This window comes from Mustela nigripes, chromosome 14, assembly GCF_022355385.1.
Source record: "Mustela nigripes isolate SB6536 chromosome 14, MUSNIG.SB6536, whole genome shotgun sequence".
NCBI lineage: Eukaryota > Metazoa > Chordata > Mammalia > Carnivora > Mustelidae > Mustela > Mustela nigripes.
The window spans coordinates 36,427,192-36,447,606 of record NC_081570.1 but is presented as its reverse complement, the minus strand read 5'-3'; the positions used below and the strand labels follow the sequence as shown (position 1 = coordinate 36,447,606).

Below are 20,415 nucleotides of genomic sequence, written 5' to 3'. Positions count from 1 at the left end.
GCATCTCTGAAGGAGGATGGCCCTGTTCTTCAAAAGCTCACTCGGGTGTCACCTTGGCTGTGATGCCTTCCCTGACTTCTGTGCCTTTGCTAATGCTATCATTCTTTACTTAAGATGTGTGTCTTCTATCCTACCTGTTTATCTTCCTAGCCGCCTTGTTCACTGCGCTAACTCCTGATCATTCTTGAGGATACAGTTCAAGTGTCCCCTCCTCTGCCATTCATTTCCTAACTTGCGTTAAGTGCGTCTTTGTTGCCCTCAGAGCACCTTGGCTGTGGTTTGCACTGTAATGCTCTCGTGCTAAGCACAAATATACTAGTCCTCACAATAATCCTGTTAGATTGATAATATTGCTATTTTACTGATGATTTTTGTTTAGTGATTTTCAGTAATTGGCCCTAAGTAGCATGGCCAGCAAATGATTGCAGCTGGGATTTGCATCTAGGTCTGCCTGACTCCAGACACTGGGTTCTGAATGACTGATGTCCTGGCTGGCTGAGAAGCCCACAGTGGGCTGGGGAATATGGGTTTTGGGGAGAAAAAGAGAAGATATGAGAAAAGAACGTGTCTGTTGCATACAGGCACATCTTGAGAGAAATGATTAACAAGGTCATGGAATCCATTTGTCTGACAGGAATTTATTTTTAAGAGTTACAGTTTAATCATCTAGAACAGTAAATGGTATTAAATCTTTTTTGTAATCATGTACTAGTAATAAAAGCATTACATTGGGGTTTTTTCCTTGTTATCAAATAGTGTGTTAATTCTGAGCAATGAAAAGCTGTCACTGTTTCTTGACACAGGTTGAAAAGATTACCCACATGTCACAGACACCCTCTCTTTTTTGTACAGATTTGGCAGCAGTATTTTGCAGCAAAAGATACGGTCTATGCAGTTATTCCTGTAAGTAGTTTGGAGGGGAAAATGAAAGTGTTATAGCATGAAGGTCAGGGCTCTAACCTTAGCAGGCAGTTGTCTTTACTTTTTCTATGTTTATTGCCTCTTGAGAACTTACATTTATAGCTCCGAGGGTTTTTATTATGCCCTAAGCACCAAAGATTGGAAGCTCCATATGGTATATTTATGGCTCTTGTTTTCCCTCTTTCTGGTTTAGAAATGTCTCTTTGACTCAAGTCTCTGACAAGGGAGCATGGTGTAAGTTCATGTTGCTAAGCAATTTCCAAATGTGTTTTACTTCTTTTTGGTGTTTTCCAGCCACTGTTGGAATTTCAGACAGGGCCTCGAACATAGCTTTCTTCCCCTTTTGTCTATAAGTGACCTATTACTGAGCTGACTATAAAGCCTCTTCCTAGGCTTTTTCTGGCATTTTCCCTTAGCAAGTGGCATTTTCTTTATATTTTTCCCTTCTTGAAATTGCTGTCTTGGAGATAGTCAGTGGCCACTCTTGACCACTGAGGTTTGTCAGGTGCTGTTAGTTTCTTCTAGTTAACGTCCTCACACTAACTTCTGCATAAGAAAGCATTTGCCATTCTGGGTTATTGGCTAGTTTTTTAATTGTTCTTCCCTGAAGAGGAAGTCGTTTAGGTTAAGTTTACATCAAGCATTGAGTTTACATGTATGAGTTTAAGATTAAGGAGGAGAACTTAGAGACAGAAAAGTAAAGCCGGGCCGTGTGGTTGCTCTGAGAGTACTGCTACCCCAGCTCTTATACACACAGACGCTTGCTCTTGAAATGTTCCACGGCCAAAAGGATCTGCACTTTTTGTGATATTTTAGATCTGCAATGCTGACTCATTGCTTGAACAGGCCTTCTTGGCTCTCCCTTAGCCTCAGTGGCCAGAAGTCTCTGGCAGAGTCTGGAGGCTTTGGAGTATCCACTTCTCACGGATAATTCTGATATTGAGCAGCCACACACCCACCCGGTTTTTCTCTCTATCATAAGAGGGACTTATAAATGGTAGAATGTAAGAGATATTTTTAGTTGTATTTTCATCCTAGAGTTAAGTCTTGGTGAATTTAAATGTGATTGCAGCCTTACATTTTATTGGTTTTGAATTTTATTCTTTTCTAACCTACAGAAAGAGAAGTTTGACTTGATCTGGTCCCGGGCTCAGTCCTGTCCAACAGTAAGTTTCCAGTGACCAGATGAGGCTTGCTTATCAGTGCTGCCAAACAAGGATGTTTTCTGACCTACCCCTTCATAATCCATCCTGTCTCATGTGGTATAGCACTCTGTTTATTTAACAAAGATGCTCACGTGTTGACTGAACTCCATAAGTGAGATTTTAAGCTGTAAGGGATCGTGTGGGTTTGTCCCAGTAGGTGGCTCAGGCTTTTTAGCTCTCTGACACAGCACAGCCCTTTCTGATTTGGATCTCTGTCAGTAAAAGTGAACATGGGAGGCAACACCTGAGCTCTTCGCATTTTCACCCTTCTTTAAGTTCTGTTTTACTGCCAATGCCTTTTCCTTTTTGGCCATGCTATTCTGCCTGTGTATGTCTAAGGAATTATGATATTGTTGGAGTCATGAGCTGCCAGAAGACCCAAGGGAAAAGGAATTGGTGAGGTGGACCATCTGATTTGGTGTCAGTAATAATTTCTAGGATTTTCAGAAAGATTTTCCTAACATTGCTGAGAGAAATTAAAAAGCATCTAAGTAAATGGAGAGATGGACTGTGATGGTGGATTGGATGATTCAGTATTATCATCGTTGATCTCTAGAGTAAATATCCCAGTCAAAATCCCAGTAGGCTTTTTTTTTTTTTTTTTTTAAAGAAATTGATAGGGGTGCTTCAATAGCTCAGTTGGTTAAGCAGCTGCCTTTGGCTCTGGTCATGATCCTAGAGTCTCGGGATCAAGTCCTGCATCAGGCTTCCTGCTCAGCAGAGAGTCTGCTTCTCCCTCTGCCCCTCTCCCCTCTCATGCTCTCTCTTTCTCTCTCTCTCTCAAATTAAGAAAAAAAAAAACTTTAAAGAAATTGACAAGCCATTTTAAAAATATATACATTTGGATATCCAAAGGACCTAGATTAACGAAACAGGTTTGTTTTTGTTTTTAGTGGGCAAGAAACCAAGGTTTATTGAGTGATAGTGAAGCAAAGTTTATTGAGTGATAGTACAAAGCTCCCAAAGAGGTAGGGGACCCAAGGGAGTTGCCCCAAAATAATTTTGAAAAAAAAACCAAAAACATAAATTAGAGGACTTACATTTCATGATTTCAAGGCTTATTATAAAGCTACAGGGGTGCCTGGGTGACTCAGTCAGTTGAGTGTCTACCTTTGGCTCAGGTCATGGTCCTGGGTCCTGGGATTGAGCCTAGCATCCGGCTCTCTGGTCAGTGGGGAGTCTGATTCTCTTACTCCCTCCCCTCTGGTGCTCTCTCTCTCAAATAAAGAAATAAAATCTTTAAAAAAAATAAAGCTGCAATAATGAAGACAGTGTGATCTTGGCATAAAGATCACACTGTCTTCACCTGGACGGCTCAGTGGGTTAAGCCTCCGCCTTCGACTCAGGTCATGATCTCGGGGTCCTGGGATCAAGCCCCTCATCAGGCTTTCTGCTCAGCAGGGAGCCTGCTTCCCCCCTCTCCCTGCCTGCCTCTCTGCGTATTTGTGATCTCTGTCTGTCAAATAAATAAATGAAGTCTTGAGAAATAAAAAATTAAAAAAAGGGACGCCTGGGTGGCTCAGTTGGTTAAGCAGCTGCCTTCGGCTCAAGTCATGATCCCAGCATCCTGGGATCAAGTCCCACATTGGGCTCCTTGCTCAGCAGGGAGCCTGCTTCTCCCTCTGCCTCTGCCTGCCACTCTGTCTGCCTGTGCTCACTCTCTCTGACAAATAAATAAATAAAATCTTTAAAAAAATAAATTAAAATTAAAAATAAATAAATAAAATTTTTAAAAAATGATGACCTATATAGATCAATAGAACAGAACAAAAAATCCAGAAATAGACCAACATGTGTGGTCATTTATTTGTTAATAAAGGTGCCAAGGTAATTAAATGGGGAAAGGATAATCTCTCCAGTTTGGATATCCATATGTAAAAAATGAACCTCTTGGGGCACCTGGGTGGCTCAGTGGGTTAAGCCTCTGCCTTCGGCTTGGGTCATGATCTCAGGGTCCTGGGATCGAGCCCCACGTTGGGCTCTCTGCTCGGTGGGGAGCCTGCTTCCCCCTCTCTCTCTCTACTTGTGATCTCTGTCAAATAAATAAATAAAATCTTTAAAAAAAAAAATGAACCTCTAAACTTACCTCATATTGTATCCAAAAATTAACTCAAAATAGATCATAGATATAAATGGACCTTCTACAAAATACTATCTTATGTTAGTGATCTCAGGCAAAGATTTTTTAAATATATCACAGAAAACTCAAACTATAAAAGAATTCAAAATTAGTAAATTAGATTTCATCAAAATTTAAATATTTGTATTCTTATGGTTTTTTTTTTAATTAATTTATTTATTTGACAGAGAGAGCGATCACAAGTAGGCAGAGAGGCAGTCAGAGAGAGAGGAGGAAATAGGCTCCCTGCTGAGCAGAGAGCCCAATGTGGGCCTCGATCCCAGGACCCTGGGATCATGACCTGAGCTGAAGGCAGAGGCTTTAACCCACTGAGCCACCCAGGTGCCCTGTATTCTTATGTTTATAGCAGCATTAGTCACAATTGTCAAAAGATGGAAGAAACCCGAGTATCCACTGATAGATGAAATAACAAAATGTGGTATATACACCCAAAAGAATGTTCAGCCTTAAAAAGGAAGGAAATTCTGACACATGCTATAGCATAGATGAACCTTAAAGACATTATACTAAGTAAAATAAGCCAGACGCAAAAGGACAAATACTGTATGATTCCACTTACGTATCTAGAATAGGTGTAGGTACCTAGAATAGTCAAACTAATGGACAGAAAGTAGAACGAAAAAAAAAAAAAAAGAAAGAAAGAAAGATGGAGGGCTGCCAGGGAATGGGGGAAATGGGAATGAGAAGTCATTGTTTAATGGGTTGGAATTTCAGTTTGGGAAGATTAAAAGTTTTGGAGATGGACGATGGTGATGTTTGCATAGCAACATGAATATACTTAATGCCACTGAATTGTACATTTAAGAATAGTTAAAATGATGGGGTGCCTGGGTGGCTCAGTCATTGGGTGGCTGTCTTCGGCTCGGATCATGATCCCAGAGTCCTGGGATCGAGCCCTACATTGGGCTCCCTGCTTGGTGGAAAACCTGCTTCTCCCTCTGCCCACTCCCCCTGCTTGTGTTCCCTTTCTCACTGTCTCTTTGTCAAATAAATTTAAAAAATCTTTTAAAAAAATAGTTAAAATGATAACTTTTAATGTTATTTTATTTATTTTTATATATTTTATAAATTTTATATATTATTTATTTCATTTACCACAATAAATAAAAAATAAAATTTTCTACTTTGCAAAATACACTGTTAAGAAGACGAAAAGACAACCCACAGACTGGGAGAAGATATTTACAAGACACATATTGGCAAGTGACATGTATCTAGAATATATTAAAAACTCTTAAAACTTAAGGGACGCCTGGGTGGCTCAGTTGGTTAAGCAGCTGCCTTCGGCTCAGGTCATGATCCCGGAGTCCTGGGATCGAGTCCCACATCGGACTCCTTGCTCCGCGGGGAGCCTGCTTCTCCCTCTGACTCTGCCTTCCACTCTGTCTGCCTGTGCTCGCTCTCACTCTCTCTCTCTCTTACAAATAAATAAATAAAATCTTTAAAAAAAAAAAAAACTCTTAAAACTTAAGATAGGCAACCCAATTAAAAAATGAGCAAAAGACTGAGACAATTTGCCAGTCAAGTGGAATGGCAGATGCTCAGTATTATTAGTCACAATGCAAATTACAAATTAAAACCACAGTGAGATACCACTAAAATGACTAGAACTAAAAAGACTGACTGTACTAAGTGTTGGTGAGGGTATGAAAGAACTGGAACTCTCATATACTGCTGATAGAATAATGTAAAATAGTATAAGCACCTTAGAAAACAGAATGACAGTTTCTTTAAAAGTTAAGCATATACCTGCCATACTACCTAGTTATTCTTCTCCCTAGATATTTCCCAAGAATTGAAAGCATATGTTCAAATAACGCAAATGTTCATAGCAGCTTTATTTTTAATAACCAAATACTAAAAGATATCTATCACAGGTATATAAAGATATTGTAGGGGGAGAGGGATTGTGTGTACATAGACCTATAAAGTGGGATAATATTCAGCTATAAGAAGAATGAACTAATGATACATGAAATACCATGGAAAGATCATGAAAAATTAAACTAAATGAAAGATACCATACCCAAAAGAAGTTTAGATTCTTTGGTTCCATTTATAGAAACTTCTAGAAAATGCACTGTGACCAGGAGCAACAGAAATCAAATCAGTTATATGTTAGCTAGGCACTGAGGTTATATCACCTAAGAAAAATAAAATAGATAAAATATCTAATATCATCTAAGAAAAATAAAATAGATAAAATAAAATCTGGCCTGAGTGGTTGGCCATAAGGAGACAGCTCCATGACTAAGGCGTACTAGAGTGATTATACTTTGTTTTGTCCTGACACCATTCTCTTTACCACTCATTCTCAGTTCTAAACATTATAGCATAAAATTAATCATTCTTTGTGTTTATAGCCATGCTCCAGTATCAGCCTCAGATGATAGAATAGGGAATGATTGGGCGCCTGGGTGGCTCAGTGGGTTAAGCCTCTGCCTTCAGCTCAGGTCATGATCTCAGGGTTCTGGGATCGAGTCCCACATCGGGCTCTCTGCTCAGCGGGGAGCCTGCTTCCTCCTCTCTCTCTCTCTCCGCCTGCCTCTCTGCCTATTTGTGATCTCTGTCTGTCAAATAAATAAAATTAAAAAAAAAAAAAAGAATAGGAAATGATTATAATTGGAACAAAGTTAACTCGGCAACATTAGAAAGATTAGAAATTCAAAAACTCAAGTGTTCATCTATAGAATAGATAAGTTGTGGTAAATTTCTGTAGAATTCCATACAGCAATGAAAATTAATGAATTTGAGTTGTATTCATCAACATAGATAAATCTCTAAAGTGTAATGTGGAGTGAAAAAAATCAAGTTGCAAAATGGACATATAGTTTGATAAGATTTAAGTTTTTAAACATGTAGTAGTTCTTGTATATAAATATGCATGTGTGTGTGTACATTTAAAGTATAAAAACCTGAAAGGGAATGACAGACACCAAATGCAGGATAAATGTTACTCTAGAATGGGATTAGAGTGGGTTACAGAGAAAGCTTCAGTTAGATCTCTAATGCTTTCATAGGTAGGTTGGGAAGTTTATGAGTATTTGTTAAATTGTCACATAAATTTCATAATTTTAAAAAATGTTTAAAAACCAATAGTGGAAAAATGGAATAAATGATACAGGCAGTTGGATATGGAGCAAATGATTGTGTTCATTCATCTCTCTTTCCCACAGTTTCTCTGTGCACTACCAAGAAGGGAAGGTTATGAGTTCTTTGTAGGACAATGGACAGGTACTGAACTCCACTTCACTGCACTTATAAATATTCAGGTAGGTGTCTTGTGCTCATCCCTAGAAGAAAGAAGGTTACTCCTTTGTGGGACTGTGAGCCCTTACTGAGGCTTGAGGACACGGAGTATCTACTAACTGCCAGCAGTATTTGCTTTGGTGTTGATGAATTGTTATACTTTGTATATTGGGCTAGCTTTCTAGGCTCTACTCAATACCTAGAAATTGGAAAAGACCCCGAAACATATTCTCTGACCGCATTCGGTGTCTCCTGTTTCTTCCCTCTACCTGTATAACGTTTACTGCTTGTGCCTCACTTAACAAACATGGGTGAGTTGCGATGTTTATCTTTTAACCCTAAGTTAAGCTCCATGTTTTACTTGTATTTTATTAAGGGTCAGCACTTTTTGAGATGCTAGATGCATCATTTCCATTCCAGAGATGTTTTGTTTGCTTCCTTCCTTTCTTTTTTTTCTTTGTTTTATTCTCAAATATTGGATTAAGTTCAGTCCAAAGCATTTGCAGCTTTTAAAAATGAAATCATTATTTTAAATCAGATCTTAACTAGGATTGACATTCTATATTTGGAGGCCACATTGCCAAAAAAAAAAAAAAAAAAAGTATATGTTTCAATGGCTTTGAAGGTTGGAGTTAAAGAAATGCAAAATAGAATGAGTGTTTGCTCATGATTGTATCCCATGTGATTGTATCCTAAAATTGTATTACATTTGTTTAAAAAAGGCGGGGGAGGAAAAAAAGGAAAAGGCAGAATGAGGGAGCAGTTTTTACTTGATTATTGGGTGAATTATAAAATAACATTTATTGGGCACATCCTATAATAACCAACATTTGATGTACTTACTGTGTGCCAGGTGTTTTGTATACATTATGTCATTTAATTCTCACAGATGTCCCACGAAGATAGTCACTGTTATTATTGCTATTTATAGAGAAGAGTATGGACTCAGAGAAGTTAGCCCCTAGTGTGGTAATAGGTGGCAGAGCTGGATTTGATTGATTCCATTCTGTGAGCTGAACCCTTATGCCACTTGTTAGAGACAATGCTAGGACTTAGAGACCTGTGAGACCTCCTGAAGCTCATATAGATGACTATGGGAAGAAGATTCAGAAATGTAATTATGATCAAAGTAATCAGTATAGGGGCGCCTGGGTGGCTCAGTGGCTTAAAGCCTCTACCCTTCGGCTCAGGTCATGATCTCGGTCCTGGGATCGAGCTCCATGTCAGGCTCTCTGCTCATCAGGGAGCCTAGTCCCCCACCCCCCACCCCCGCGTCTGCCTCACTGCCTACTTGTGCGCGCTCTCTCTCTCTCTGTCAAATAAATAAATATTTTTTAAAAAATGATCAGTATATTTAAAGCCTATAGGGGAGAACTGAAGGATGAGCTGAACCCAAGCAATAATTAGCTAATAATTAGAAGGACTTCCGCTGAAATTTAAAGATGAAACCCAGAGATCTTTTTTTAACATACAGTTGTTTCCTCTACACTATATGAGGGCTTTAACTTTGAACCCCACCTCTCTTCCTAGTCTGGACTGAGGTCTGATAACCAGTGCCCTGTCCATTCTTCATGAAATTATGATGTTCCCATTCTTCTTTTCCCCCCATCTCCCATCTATATTATATTTTAAAACTGCACATTATAAATCTGGCCCATGTGCAAACTCTCCAGCTGTTCACTACAGCTTAAAAGAGCTCAGTCTTCAGAGCCAGCCAAGGGGAGTAGATTTCAACTGTGAAATGCACTAGTCCATAAAAGTGGCAATTACACAGGCATATTGCTTTCTTTAGAACTTGATTTGGTAGCTGCTTGTGCCATTTTGTTTTTAAATATATGGCCATGATGAAGGATTCACTGCCTACTGTAAACATTCTCTGGGAAAAAAGCCAAACCTTTTTTAATTGAAGACACAAATAACACTGTGTGAACTGTCAGTTTCACTGTGCCTTGGCAAGCCTGACCATCCCCCCACCTACTAGTCCTCTGACTCACTAGCCACCCAAGGGGCTGTTAAGAGCCTGAATTTCCTCTAGACTCTCTATTGCTCTGAAATTGCAGTTTTGTGTGGTGGTACCTTATTGAGCCTTGATAAGTGTTTCTCTTACAGACCCGAGGGGATGCTGCAACCAGCCAGCTGGTTTTATATCACTACCCTGAACTTAAGGAAGAAAAGGGCATAGTGCTGATGACAGCAGAAATGGATCCCACATTTCTGGTAAGAATTAATTTTTACCTCTTTGGATTTACCTGGTAGCCCTGAAGGTACTATTCTTCTGTCAAAGATCATGAGAGGTAAAATTCCAGAGACCTACATGTACTTATTTCTTAACACTGACAATAATTTTGTCTTGCATGAGCTCTTCCAAGTTGAAGTTAGTACAATCACTGACTCAATCACTTACAATTTTGAAGCTTAAAAGCTCTGAAAACAAAGTTCTCATAATTCATTTGGTTACAAGACGTTATCTGAGTTGAACTTACTTGGTAGCTAAATCTTCATTTAAACTGATAGAAGGCCACTTGTAGTCCTTATTAATCCCACTTGGTGTGGAATAGTCACGCATTTTACTAAGAAAATTTTAATGTGTTTGACCATAGGGCGTTACATAATGCACCTCTTGCCTTTCTAGAATACAGTAATTCTGACTCCAAACACATCTGGCCTTAGGGGTTTCAAGTAAGAGACTGTGGACACGCAAATGGTTTCTGAGTGTCAGGATGAGTTCAAAGTCTGTAATGGTTCTCAATCTTTTCTCTTCCTCCACACTGTTCACATGTACTATATTTAGCATACATAATGATTCCCCTTCCCCCTTTTCCCATTCCCTGGGATAGAGCATTGACAATATGTCCGTAGAGGGTGATGCCCATTGTGTTTGTTTTCTCTGTATATTCAGGGCCAGGAGTAGTTTTATGGTTGCTATACAACTGGTTTATCTAGTCCTTGCTCATTTCCATCTCATTTATCTGGCAGGACTTAAGTTCAGGATGTCGAAATAGTGAACACTGTAGTGCCTCTTCTCCCTAAGATTCTTCAGTACAATACCCACTTATTTGTCCTCTCTCTCACCAGCTACTTACAGAGAAGGAAAAATTGATGACACTCAGCTAGTGTTTCACCGTAGCAATAAGCCCCAAGCCTGGGACAGAATTGGAACTCTTCTTTCCCTCATCACACTCAGCTGGAAGTCACACAAAATCCTATCCAAAAGAACGGAGGTGCCATTTTTTAAAAACATTTTATTTATTTGTTTGAGAGAGAGAGAGCACAGCAAGGTAGAGACAGAGGAAGAAACGGACCACACCCCGTCCTGCTGAGCAGGAATCCCATTGTGGTGCTTGATCTCAGGACCCAGAGATCCTGACCTGAGGCAAAGGTAGATGCTCCAACAACTGAGCCACCCAGGTGCCCCTAGAGTTGCCGTTGATTGAGGTAGACAAGAATGAAGTAGGAACAGATTTGGGAGAGAGATCAGGAGCTCAGTTTTGGACATGTTAAATCTAAGATAGCTATTAGATGCCCAAGTAGTAAGTACTTAGACTTATGAGCGTAGAGGTCAGGGGACAAGTCCAGACTGGAGATAGAAATAATGAGAGTTGTCGGCATACAGATTGTTATTTAAAACCATGAGACTAAATGAAATCACTGGGGAAGTAAATGAAGATGAAAAGAAAAGAGGTTTAAGAACTGAGTCTGGAGACATGAGGAAGCATTGGCAAAGAAGATTAAAAAGGAATAGTGAGATAGAAGGAAAGCTAAGATGGTAAAATGCCCTGAAAGCTAAGATAAAATGTTTCAAGGAATTAGGAGGACTCGACTGGCCAAGTCTCACTTGCTGGTCGGGCCAATGAAATGAAGACTGAAAACTGACTAGATGTCACAATGTGGAAGTCATACCGAGCTTTTTAAGAACAGTTTCAGAGGAGTGGTAGGCCAGAAGCATCATTGGAGTACATTTAAAAGAGGTTGGGAAGAAAAATTGTAGAGTAAACATAAGTCTTCCAAGGATGTTTCTCTGAAGAGGAGAGAGTAGGAGCACGAGCTGGCAAGGGAGAAGTGGGAACAAGAATGTGTTTTGTTTTAAATATGAGAGAAAGAACATTATATTTGTATGCAGATGGAAAGATTCAGTAGAGAGGGAAATACTGATAATGCAGGAGAAAGACGAGAGAATTTTCGAAGTATTTTTAAGGGATTGATCTTTGCCAGAAATACAATAGGAGAGAAGCCAAAATAAGAGGACACAAATACAGTTAAATGGAGAGAGGTGGTGGTATCTTGTAGAAGTTCTCTCCAGATCGCTTAGTGAAAAGACAGACTTATCAGCAGAGAGTGAAGATGGAAGAATAGGTGTTGGATAATTGAGTGGAAAAGAAAGAGAAAGTGTGAAATTATTTTCTAGGACAGAATCAGCAAACCACAGCCTGTGGGCCAAATCCAAACCATTATCTGTTTTTAGAAGGCCCATGAGTTAAAAATGTGTTCTACATCCTTAAATGGTTGGAGGGGGAGGGGCAGAACTAAAGAAGAATAATATTTCATGGCCTGTGAAAAGTGTTTGAAATTCAAATTTCAGTGTCTATAAATAAAGTTTTATTGGAACACAATTATGCTTATTATTTACATATTATCTATGGTTGCTTTACGTCCACACCATAGTTAAGTAGTTGCAACAAAGACTGTAGGGCCAGCAGAACCTAAAATATTAACTGGCTATCCCTTTACAGAAATTGTCGACATGTGGTCTAGAAAAATGGAAGAGAGAATGGCTGTGTGGGTACAGGCGTAGAGAGAGGAGTGGGCTGAGATTTGTGTTTACCTGGGGTTATGGTTCAGCCAAGTGGTCTAATGAAGTAAGTAGGGAACAGAAAGTTAAAGGTGAGTGCAAAAGAATGATGATAATTATTGACCATGGAATGCAGGCTGAATAAAGAGGAAAGTGAAACATAAAGAAAGTTAGAGACCGTAAGAATTGTGGGTCCTGGTGGAGTTAAAGGATTTTTGAAGTTGGGAGTGAGTTTAAAAGATAGGAAATAGCTGGGGTGCCTGGGTGGCTCAGTCAGTTAAGTGTCTTGATCTCAAGGTCATGATCTCAGGGTCTTGAATTCAAGTTCCTATAATTAATTTATTAGGAAATAGTAGTAGACTGAGTGTGGCTGTTTCAAATTGAGATTGGAGGGAATATAGTTACCAATAAAGACAAGGTTTAAGATTTTCCCACAAGAAGGATGGAGTGACACAGAGGCTTTGGTTTCTGTTCTTCAGCAAAGCCCACCATCTAACCATAATGAAAGTGGACCCTGGAGGTGACAGGAGGTCCTTCTATTATGGCATTTTTACCACCTTACTCTGGTGGTCTTACACTGCTGCACAGGCCTCATCAACATGAAAATTTTCTTCTTGCCCTTATAATACTGGGCAACATATCAAACAACATACATTTGCCTCATAGAAATCAATTTAACTGTGACTTTCTTATGCAGTACAGAACTAGACATGTTAGAATTTATTGTAGGGGTATGCAATTCAGAGATGGGAAACTTAGAAATGTAACATATGATCCTTTGCTACTCGTGCATGAATTTGCACTTTGGCATAGTACTTCCAAACACAGTAAAGCAAATGAATAGAAATATACAGAAACTAGAGGTAACTTCTGCACTAATAACTTTAATGCTGAAATTTAGGAGAATATTTGAAAACCTTATTTGATTCCACCTCTGTGTTAATAGATGATTTCACTGGAGTGCGGCCAGTGCTCGGATAGAGTGCTAGGATGCTTGTGCAGGGGCTCTTCCTGGCCCAGAAGGAGGAAAAAGAGAAGTCCTAGAGATGACACCTGGACTGAATCTCAAACATGAGCAGGAGTCTAACCAGATAAAGAAAGTGGGGAGGGGAAGAGGAATGTTCCAGATAGAGGGAATCACATAAGTACATGTTAGGACACATAAAATGACTTGAGGTATTACAAACAGTTTGCTCTCGTTAATATATTAAAAAGAAGATATGGTGGGTTGTGTTTAGAGGTTTGGCTCTATCCTGAGGACATGAAAGTGTCATGAAAGGGTTTTGAACAGGGAGTGACTGGTAAAGAGTAGGACTTCAAAGCTATTAATCTTAATTATTTACTTCCTATATATTTTTTAGTTCTAACCTGATCATTGTGATCATTTAGGAGACAGTTGCAGTAGTATGAGCAAGAGATAGTGAAGACCTGAAGTAGAATAGTAAAGATGATGGAAAGAGAATGACCGCAGAAATACTAGGGGGGTGCCTGGGTGGCTCAGTGGGTTAAAGCCACTGCCTTCAGCTCAGGTCATGATCCTGGGGTCCTGGGATCGAGCTCTGAATCAGGCTCTCTGCTCAGCAGGAAGCCTGCTTCCTCTCCTCTCTCTGCCTGCCTCTCTGCCTACTTGTGTTCTCTGTCTGTCAAATAAATAAATAAAATATTTTTAAAAATATATTAGGGAATAAAATGGGCAGGACTTGGTAAGGTGATGGTATCTCTGAAGATTGAAAGAAAGGGAGGAATCAAGTTTTTTCGTATATCTCCTTTTTGACCAATATAGGAATTAAATGTTTGTCTTCTCAGGTCCTAGAAAGGGAGAAGACTACTGCTTCATGTTGAGAACTAAGGCAGTGGGGAGGGGGCATTCCATAACCCCCCTTGAGAGACAAATACACGTCTCCTTACCCACCATACTAGTGGTCTTTAAACTAGTCGTCAGAACCCTTTATCCTAACAAAATCTTTTTTTTTTTTTTTTAAGATTTTATTTATTTATTTATTTGATAGAGACCTACAGTGAGAGAAGGAACACAAGCAGGGGGAGTGCGGGAGGGAGAAGCAGGCCTCCCACTGAGCAGGGAGCCCGATGCGGCGCTCGATCCAGGACCCCGGGATAATGACCTGAGCCAAAGGCAGACACTTAAGAACTGAGCCAGGTGCCCCCCAAATCTTATTTTTTTAAGAATTTATTTATTTGAGAGAGAGAAAGACCACAAGAGCAACAGAGGTGGAGCAGAAGGAGGCGGGGGAGGGAAAGACTCTCAGCAGAGGGAAAGAGTCTGCTGATGTGGGGCTCGATCTCGTGACCCTGAGATCATGACCTGAGCCAAAATCAAGAGTCAGATGTTTAGGGGCGCCTGGGTGGCTCAGTGGGTTAAGCCTCTGCTTTCGGCTCAGGTCATGATCCCAGGATTCTGGGATCGAGCCCCGCATCGGGCTCTTTGTTCAGCAGGAGCCTGCTTTCCTTCCTCTCTCTCTGCCTGCCTCTCTGCCTACTTGTGATCTCTGTCTGTCAAGTAAATTAAAAAAAAAAAAAAAAAAAAAAAAAGAGTCAGATGTTTAACCAGCTCAGCCACCGGTATCTCCAAACAAGATCTTATTATGTGAAATCTCTGATACAACATCTAAAATAGGGGCGCCTGGGTGGCTCAGTAGGTTAAGTGTCTGCCTTTGGTTCAGGTCATGATCCCAGAGTCCTGGAATCAAGCTCCATGTCAGGCTCTCTGCTCAGTGGAAGAAGCTACTTCTGTCTCTCTGTCTGCCCCTCCCCTGCTGGTGCTGTCTCTCTCTCTTTCTCAATTGCTCTCATTCTATATCAGATAAATTAAAAAAAAAAAAACTGCTATAACAGAGGTGAAGGGACCTGAGACACCTCCACAGAGCCCCTACAACTCTGCAGTTTGAACAGCACTGTTCTAGAATGAATACAGCTGAAACGACCCCTACCTCCACTGGCCTGAGCCTCAAATTAAATCAGTTATTTAACTGTAGGGACCCCTACAGTTCATGGGCCCAGAAAGTAGTGGTATCTGCCTCCAACTATAGCAATGCACTTGCTTTAGAAATGGTTTCCTCTTGGGGCGCCTGGGTGGCCCAGTGGGTTAAAGCCTCTGCCTTCAGCTCAGGTCATGATCCCAGGGTCCTGGGATTGAGCCCCACATCAGGCTTTCTGCTCAGCAGGGAGCCTGTTTCCTCCTCTCTTGCTCTGCCTGCCTCTCTGCCTACTTGTGAATTCTGTCTGTCAAATAAATAAAGTCTTTAAGAAAAAGAAAAAGAAATGGTTTCCTCTTGAGGCATGTTTGAGTATAGGAAAGGTAAAATTGATCAAGTGGAGTTACCAACCTTGATCAGTCTTAATTATCTTGCCACACCATGATCAGGATGAAGGAGAGGGAGTACCAGTCTAGTAGTCCCGTGGTTGCCACTTGCTAGCCGTATGCAGTTTGCCACTCACTAGCCGTATGACCTTGGACCCATCCCTGAACCACTTCTCCTTTGGATTGCTGGCCTATTAAATGAAGACTGGGTGATCTCTGAGGCCCCTTCTAGTTCTAAAATTCTATTAATTTGAAATAGCCAGCGTTTTGGAAAAAGGCTTTTGATTAAAAATCCAGTCTCAGAGATTAGTCCCTGCCAGTAAGAAATGACCTGAAAGCCCTGTGGGAGGGAGTGGAGGTAAAGGAGCCTTTGGTATTTATAAATCCATTTTCATCATTCTGTAGCTAGACATAGCACACTTTTGATAGTTAGTTTTAGTGGGAATTTTCCAGTATTTGGGGGGGGGGGGTTGAGCTTTAGCCATACAAACACAGTGATAATGAGTAAGTGCCTCTGACCAGCTGAGACCAGGGAAATGTATGGGAAGCAAAAGTAATAATAGTTTGATGACATTGTTTTGTAAGGTGTTGAGAGTAGACCCCACCTCTGTTACACAGAGTGCACCATTTCTCTGCCACTGAGCTTTAGAGAAGGCAGACTCTTCTCTTCCCTGGAGCTTTGCTGATATAGTAGTAAGAAGTAGCTGCAGAACAGATTACTGCTCAACTTAGTGGCTTAAAAAAAAACAAAACAGAAAAATTTATTACCTCCCAGTTTCTGTGGGTCAGGAATTCAGGAGCAGCAGAGATGGGTGTCTCTGGTGTGGAGTCTCTCATGAAGTTGCTGCCAAGATGTTGGCTCAGGCCGTAATCCTCTGAAGAAGGTTGACTGGGCTCAAGGATCCACTTCCAAGCCCACTCACGAGGCTGTTGGCAAGAAGTCTCATTTCCTTGTCACATCGGCTTCTTCGCAGGGCTGCTTAAATATCCTCATGACTTTGATAGCTGACTTTCCCCAGAGCAAGTAATTTAAGAGAGGTGGCAAAACATAAGCTACAGTGTCTTCTGTGACTTAGTAGCAGAAGTCATTCTCCCACCATTTGGAAGAAGGAAGACAGTAAGTACAGCCTACACTCAAGGAAAGGGAAACTAGGCTCCCTCAAAGAGAAGTGTCAGAATTTGTGGACAAATTGTAGAAGTGCACAGCTGGCTTTGGCACTAGTATTCCAGCTGAGGTGGTATCAGGAACAGGCTTTACTCAAAAGTTTGCCTGGTTAGTTAACAACTTAGTACTGACTCATAAACTGGTTCTGAAGCTAAGTAACTATTGCTCTTCCCTGTCCTCCCCCGCGAAAATACACAACAGTTTTTAAGGAACTGAATGAAGAGGGAAATTTCAGAGGTGTGAGTTAGTGTATTCAGCAAACATTGACTAGCTATGACCATGTGCAGGGATGGAAAGCAAGCATATACTTTGAGGGATTCATACTAGGAAAGATGGACAAAAAAGCGAAAGATGATACATATGGTGGCATAGACAAGGGGCACCTTACCAAGACTTGGATGTCAGGGAGTCAGAGAAGCTTTCTGGAAACAGTGACTCTCAGGTAAGGCCCTCTACTTGCCACAGGACTCAGACACAGAAGTTTATGGCCCTTTGTAGGGAACGACCTCACTGTTCTTTTACCTTACAGAATGTTGCTGAGGCACAGTGCATTGCCAACCAAGTTCAGCTCTTCTATGCCACCGACCGGAAGGAGACCTACGGGTTAGTGGAGACCTTTAACTTCAGACCAAATGAGTTCAAGTACATGTCTGTCATTGCTGAATTGGAGCAGAGTGGACTTGGAGCAGAACTGAAATGTGCCCAGAACCAGAATAAGACTTAGAGCTATGAGGGCTGGCTTACAGAGTCTGCTTAGCCCTGATAGTTTTCTGCAGCCTACCTGGCCCCTTGAACTTTTGGGAGCTTAGCAGCTATAAGGAGCAATCTCTGATGAGTTGCCTTGTATGCTTATCACAAGAAGTAATCGTGGAGGTGAGCCCTATTACTTGATATTCTGGAATAAATGTACCCAAACATTCTGATAATTATATCCCAGGATACTTAAGCCTTCCTTTTTAAGTGTTTGAGGTCATAACCAGAGAGAGCTAAGGATCCACAGGATGGTGACTTTACACAGTATAATTGTGCTGTGTATCCCTTTGACCTCATAGCTCCCAAATGATTAGTTCTTCATATTTATAAATTTGTGGCAGGATAGTAAGCTTGAAGACCTGCTATAATTTGATGTGGGCTTTGCATACTCTTCCTGTGTGCCCCTTGGCTGGCCAAAGGTATAGCCCAAATATCCTGTTTAGACTCTAGAATGACCAGATATTGCCATCAGGATTCAGACTTCATCTAGATGTCTCCAGAGTTGCCTTTCATGGAGCTGGTTTGGAGGGTCAGTAGATTTCAGGTATAGTGAAACACACAAGTACAGTGCCTGCGCATTTCTAAACCATAGTTTGTTATACCTGCTCCTCTAACTTTGCCTATTAGAAGCTGTGTATCTGGAGAGGGTGAATCAGCGCAGTGTAAATAAATCAACACTTTTGAAAGGAGAGGAACCATCCCGATTTGCATGTTGTGTTTTATTTAACGTGTTTTAAACAACTCTAAGCCATGCCAGTACTATATGAAAAAGTAAGTGGAAGCAAATGTCCCCATATTGGGTATGGGGAAAATGTAGCAATAAAATAAAGTCTGGCTTACAGTCTTTTTACACCAAACAGTGAGATCTAACCTATGTGCTATCCTTGGTGTCAGTGTAAATCTCATCTTTGGACTCAGCAGTTGCTTGAAATGCGAAAAATAAGAAAGGTATTCTCCAGCACTGGAAACTCACATTTGGTTTGTAGTGTCACTGCTGTGGCTCCAGGCTCAGCACTAGAAGAAGGCAGTGGTTACACACCAGCCTTCTGAATCTGAGGTCCCAGGGCCCCCAGTATTGTTGTCAACGCCCTTTACTATGTGTTTCCTTTTCTTGACCTGGCGTGCCCCACTTTGCTGCTCCTGCCCGAGGTCTGCTTGTGTGACCCCGAATTGGTAAGTGGGAAGGTAACCAGTACTTGCAGCCTGTGTGTTTGTGTATTTTCTTTATTACAGAAGTTTGCTTATAGGTTGGACCTGTCCCCAAGCTCTTTAGATGGGCTTGGACTTTGCATTATTTTCTGAGCTGTGTTTATTTTGTCATACTTCTGAGTCTGCATAGAAAGAGATACTGTTTGTTTAACCTGGAATTGCTGCTACCCTTTCACAGTTTCTCTAAAGGCTGAACTGTTCCTAATGCAAATTCTGGACCTGCCTCTAGTTCTGACAGTTCATTTTTTGAGTCTGGATGTTTTGATCTTTGACATTGGGTGGAGTTGCCTTTGTGGGTATCTGGTTATGTTTGCCTTTCCCTTCAGATAGACCCAGTTCTTGGCCATAGTACATTTTATAACATCTCCACCAGAGGTGGAAAAGAGATAAGAATTGGCTGCTCATTCCTCCCAGCTTTGCCCTAGATCCCCACTTGCCAGAAAGGGATATATACATGGACAGTTACATTGGACATGATCAAAATGCCATCTGGCTATTCTCTATATTTACGTGGTGCAATCTAACAAAGAACAAAAGAAAATTGTTAACAGTCAGTAAATTGTACCCAGGTGCAACATGATATAGAAAGTGGACAAGCTTGAGTTAAATGAATCTGGGTTCAGATGTCAGTGTTGGGTTTCATTGGCTGTATGTTGTTGAACAAATTACTTAAACCCTCTGATTCTGTTTCTCTATCTATAAAATGTATAATATCTACCTCATAGGATTATTGTGAGAATTAAATAGGCTTATACATACACTAAGGTAGAGCTTAATAAATGTAAACACCCTTCTTTTTTTCTAATCCCCCTCCTCTCTTTAAAGACCAACACAAATTAGCATTTCAAACAAGCAGATCATTCTTCATTGCTATGGCAAGAGCAAACCTTATCTCACAAGTTCTCAAACTTTAAATTGCAGTAGAATTACCTAGAGCACTTTAAAATGCATATTCTCCTGTCCCTCAACCTACTGGATCATAATCTTTGCCAGAGGTGCTGGGAATCTGCATTTAATATGTGCTCCAGATGATTCAAGTGTGGGTCATTCACCAGTCAATGGTTCTCAACCTGTTGCCTTGTCTGTTCATCACGAAAAATCTCCCATTAGCCAGATCTTTCTTTCCTGTGGACATTAGACTTACGATTGGTTCCTTTGCTCTTGCCCCCCATAGTGTTCTCCCTTTGCATACTTTCCAGTATAAGTATGTATGTATGTATGTATGTATCTTTTTCCCCCACTAGACTGTGAGCTCCTTGAGGGCCAGGGTTTATCTGCATTCCCAGTGCCAAGGACATGGCCTGGAACATAGAAGATACTCAGTTGTTTGTTGAGTAAATAAATGACATGGATTTTAGCCAAAACATTATCTTGTTATGTATATGTATATGTACCTATATTTAAATACTCTGAATTTAAGAGAATCCCTCAAGACGCGTAGATTGGAACTTACTAAGTAGTAATGTTTGCAAGCCAAGATGCCAGCTTATACACTGTCTGTGTATTTTCACCAATTCCCTGGCATGACCTTGGCAGGCTGTGGGCTCAGGGCAGTTCAGCAGTCCCTTACAGAGCACTTGCTCCAGCCGCTGTGTTAGGTGCTGACACGGGGAGATGGAGAAGATGATCCCTGCTCTCCAGGGCTGTCCCGGCCACTGCCTATGT

At 40.8% G+C, this 20,415-nt stretch overlaps 1 protein-coding gene across 3 annotated transcripts in view; it reads left to right on the top strand.

Annotated features, from left to right (window-relative positions):
• ATPAF1 (ATP synthase mitochondrial F1 complex assembly factor 1) overlaps window positions 1–20,114 on the top strand; it is a 30,561-nt gene extending 10,447 nt beyond the window's left edge. The window contains exons 5-9 of one of the 3 annotated variants that reach the window (XM_059374641.1): window positions 853–903; window positions 2,040–2,087; window positions 7,443–7,538; window positions 9,625–9,732; window positions 17,318–20,114. In XM_059374641.1, the coding sequence (XP_059230624.1) occupies window positions 853–903; window positions 2,040–2,087; window positions 7,443–7,538; window positions 9,625–9,732; window positions 17,318–17,512 (498 nt within the window). In that variant the 3' untranslated portion in view covers window positions 17,513–20,114. The remainder of the gene's footprint in view (window positions 1–852; window positions 904–2,039; window positions 2,088–7,442; window positions 7,539–9,624; window positions 9,733–17,317) is intronic. The other 2 variants (XM_059374643.1, XM_059374644.1) reach the window with 2 other exon arrangements.
• The last annotated feature ends 301 nt before the right edge of the window (window positions 20,115–20,415 follow it).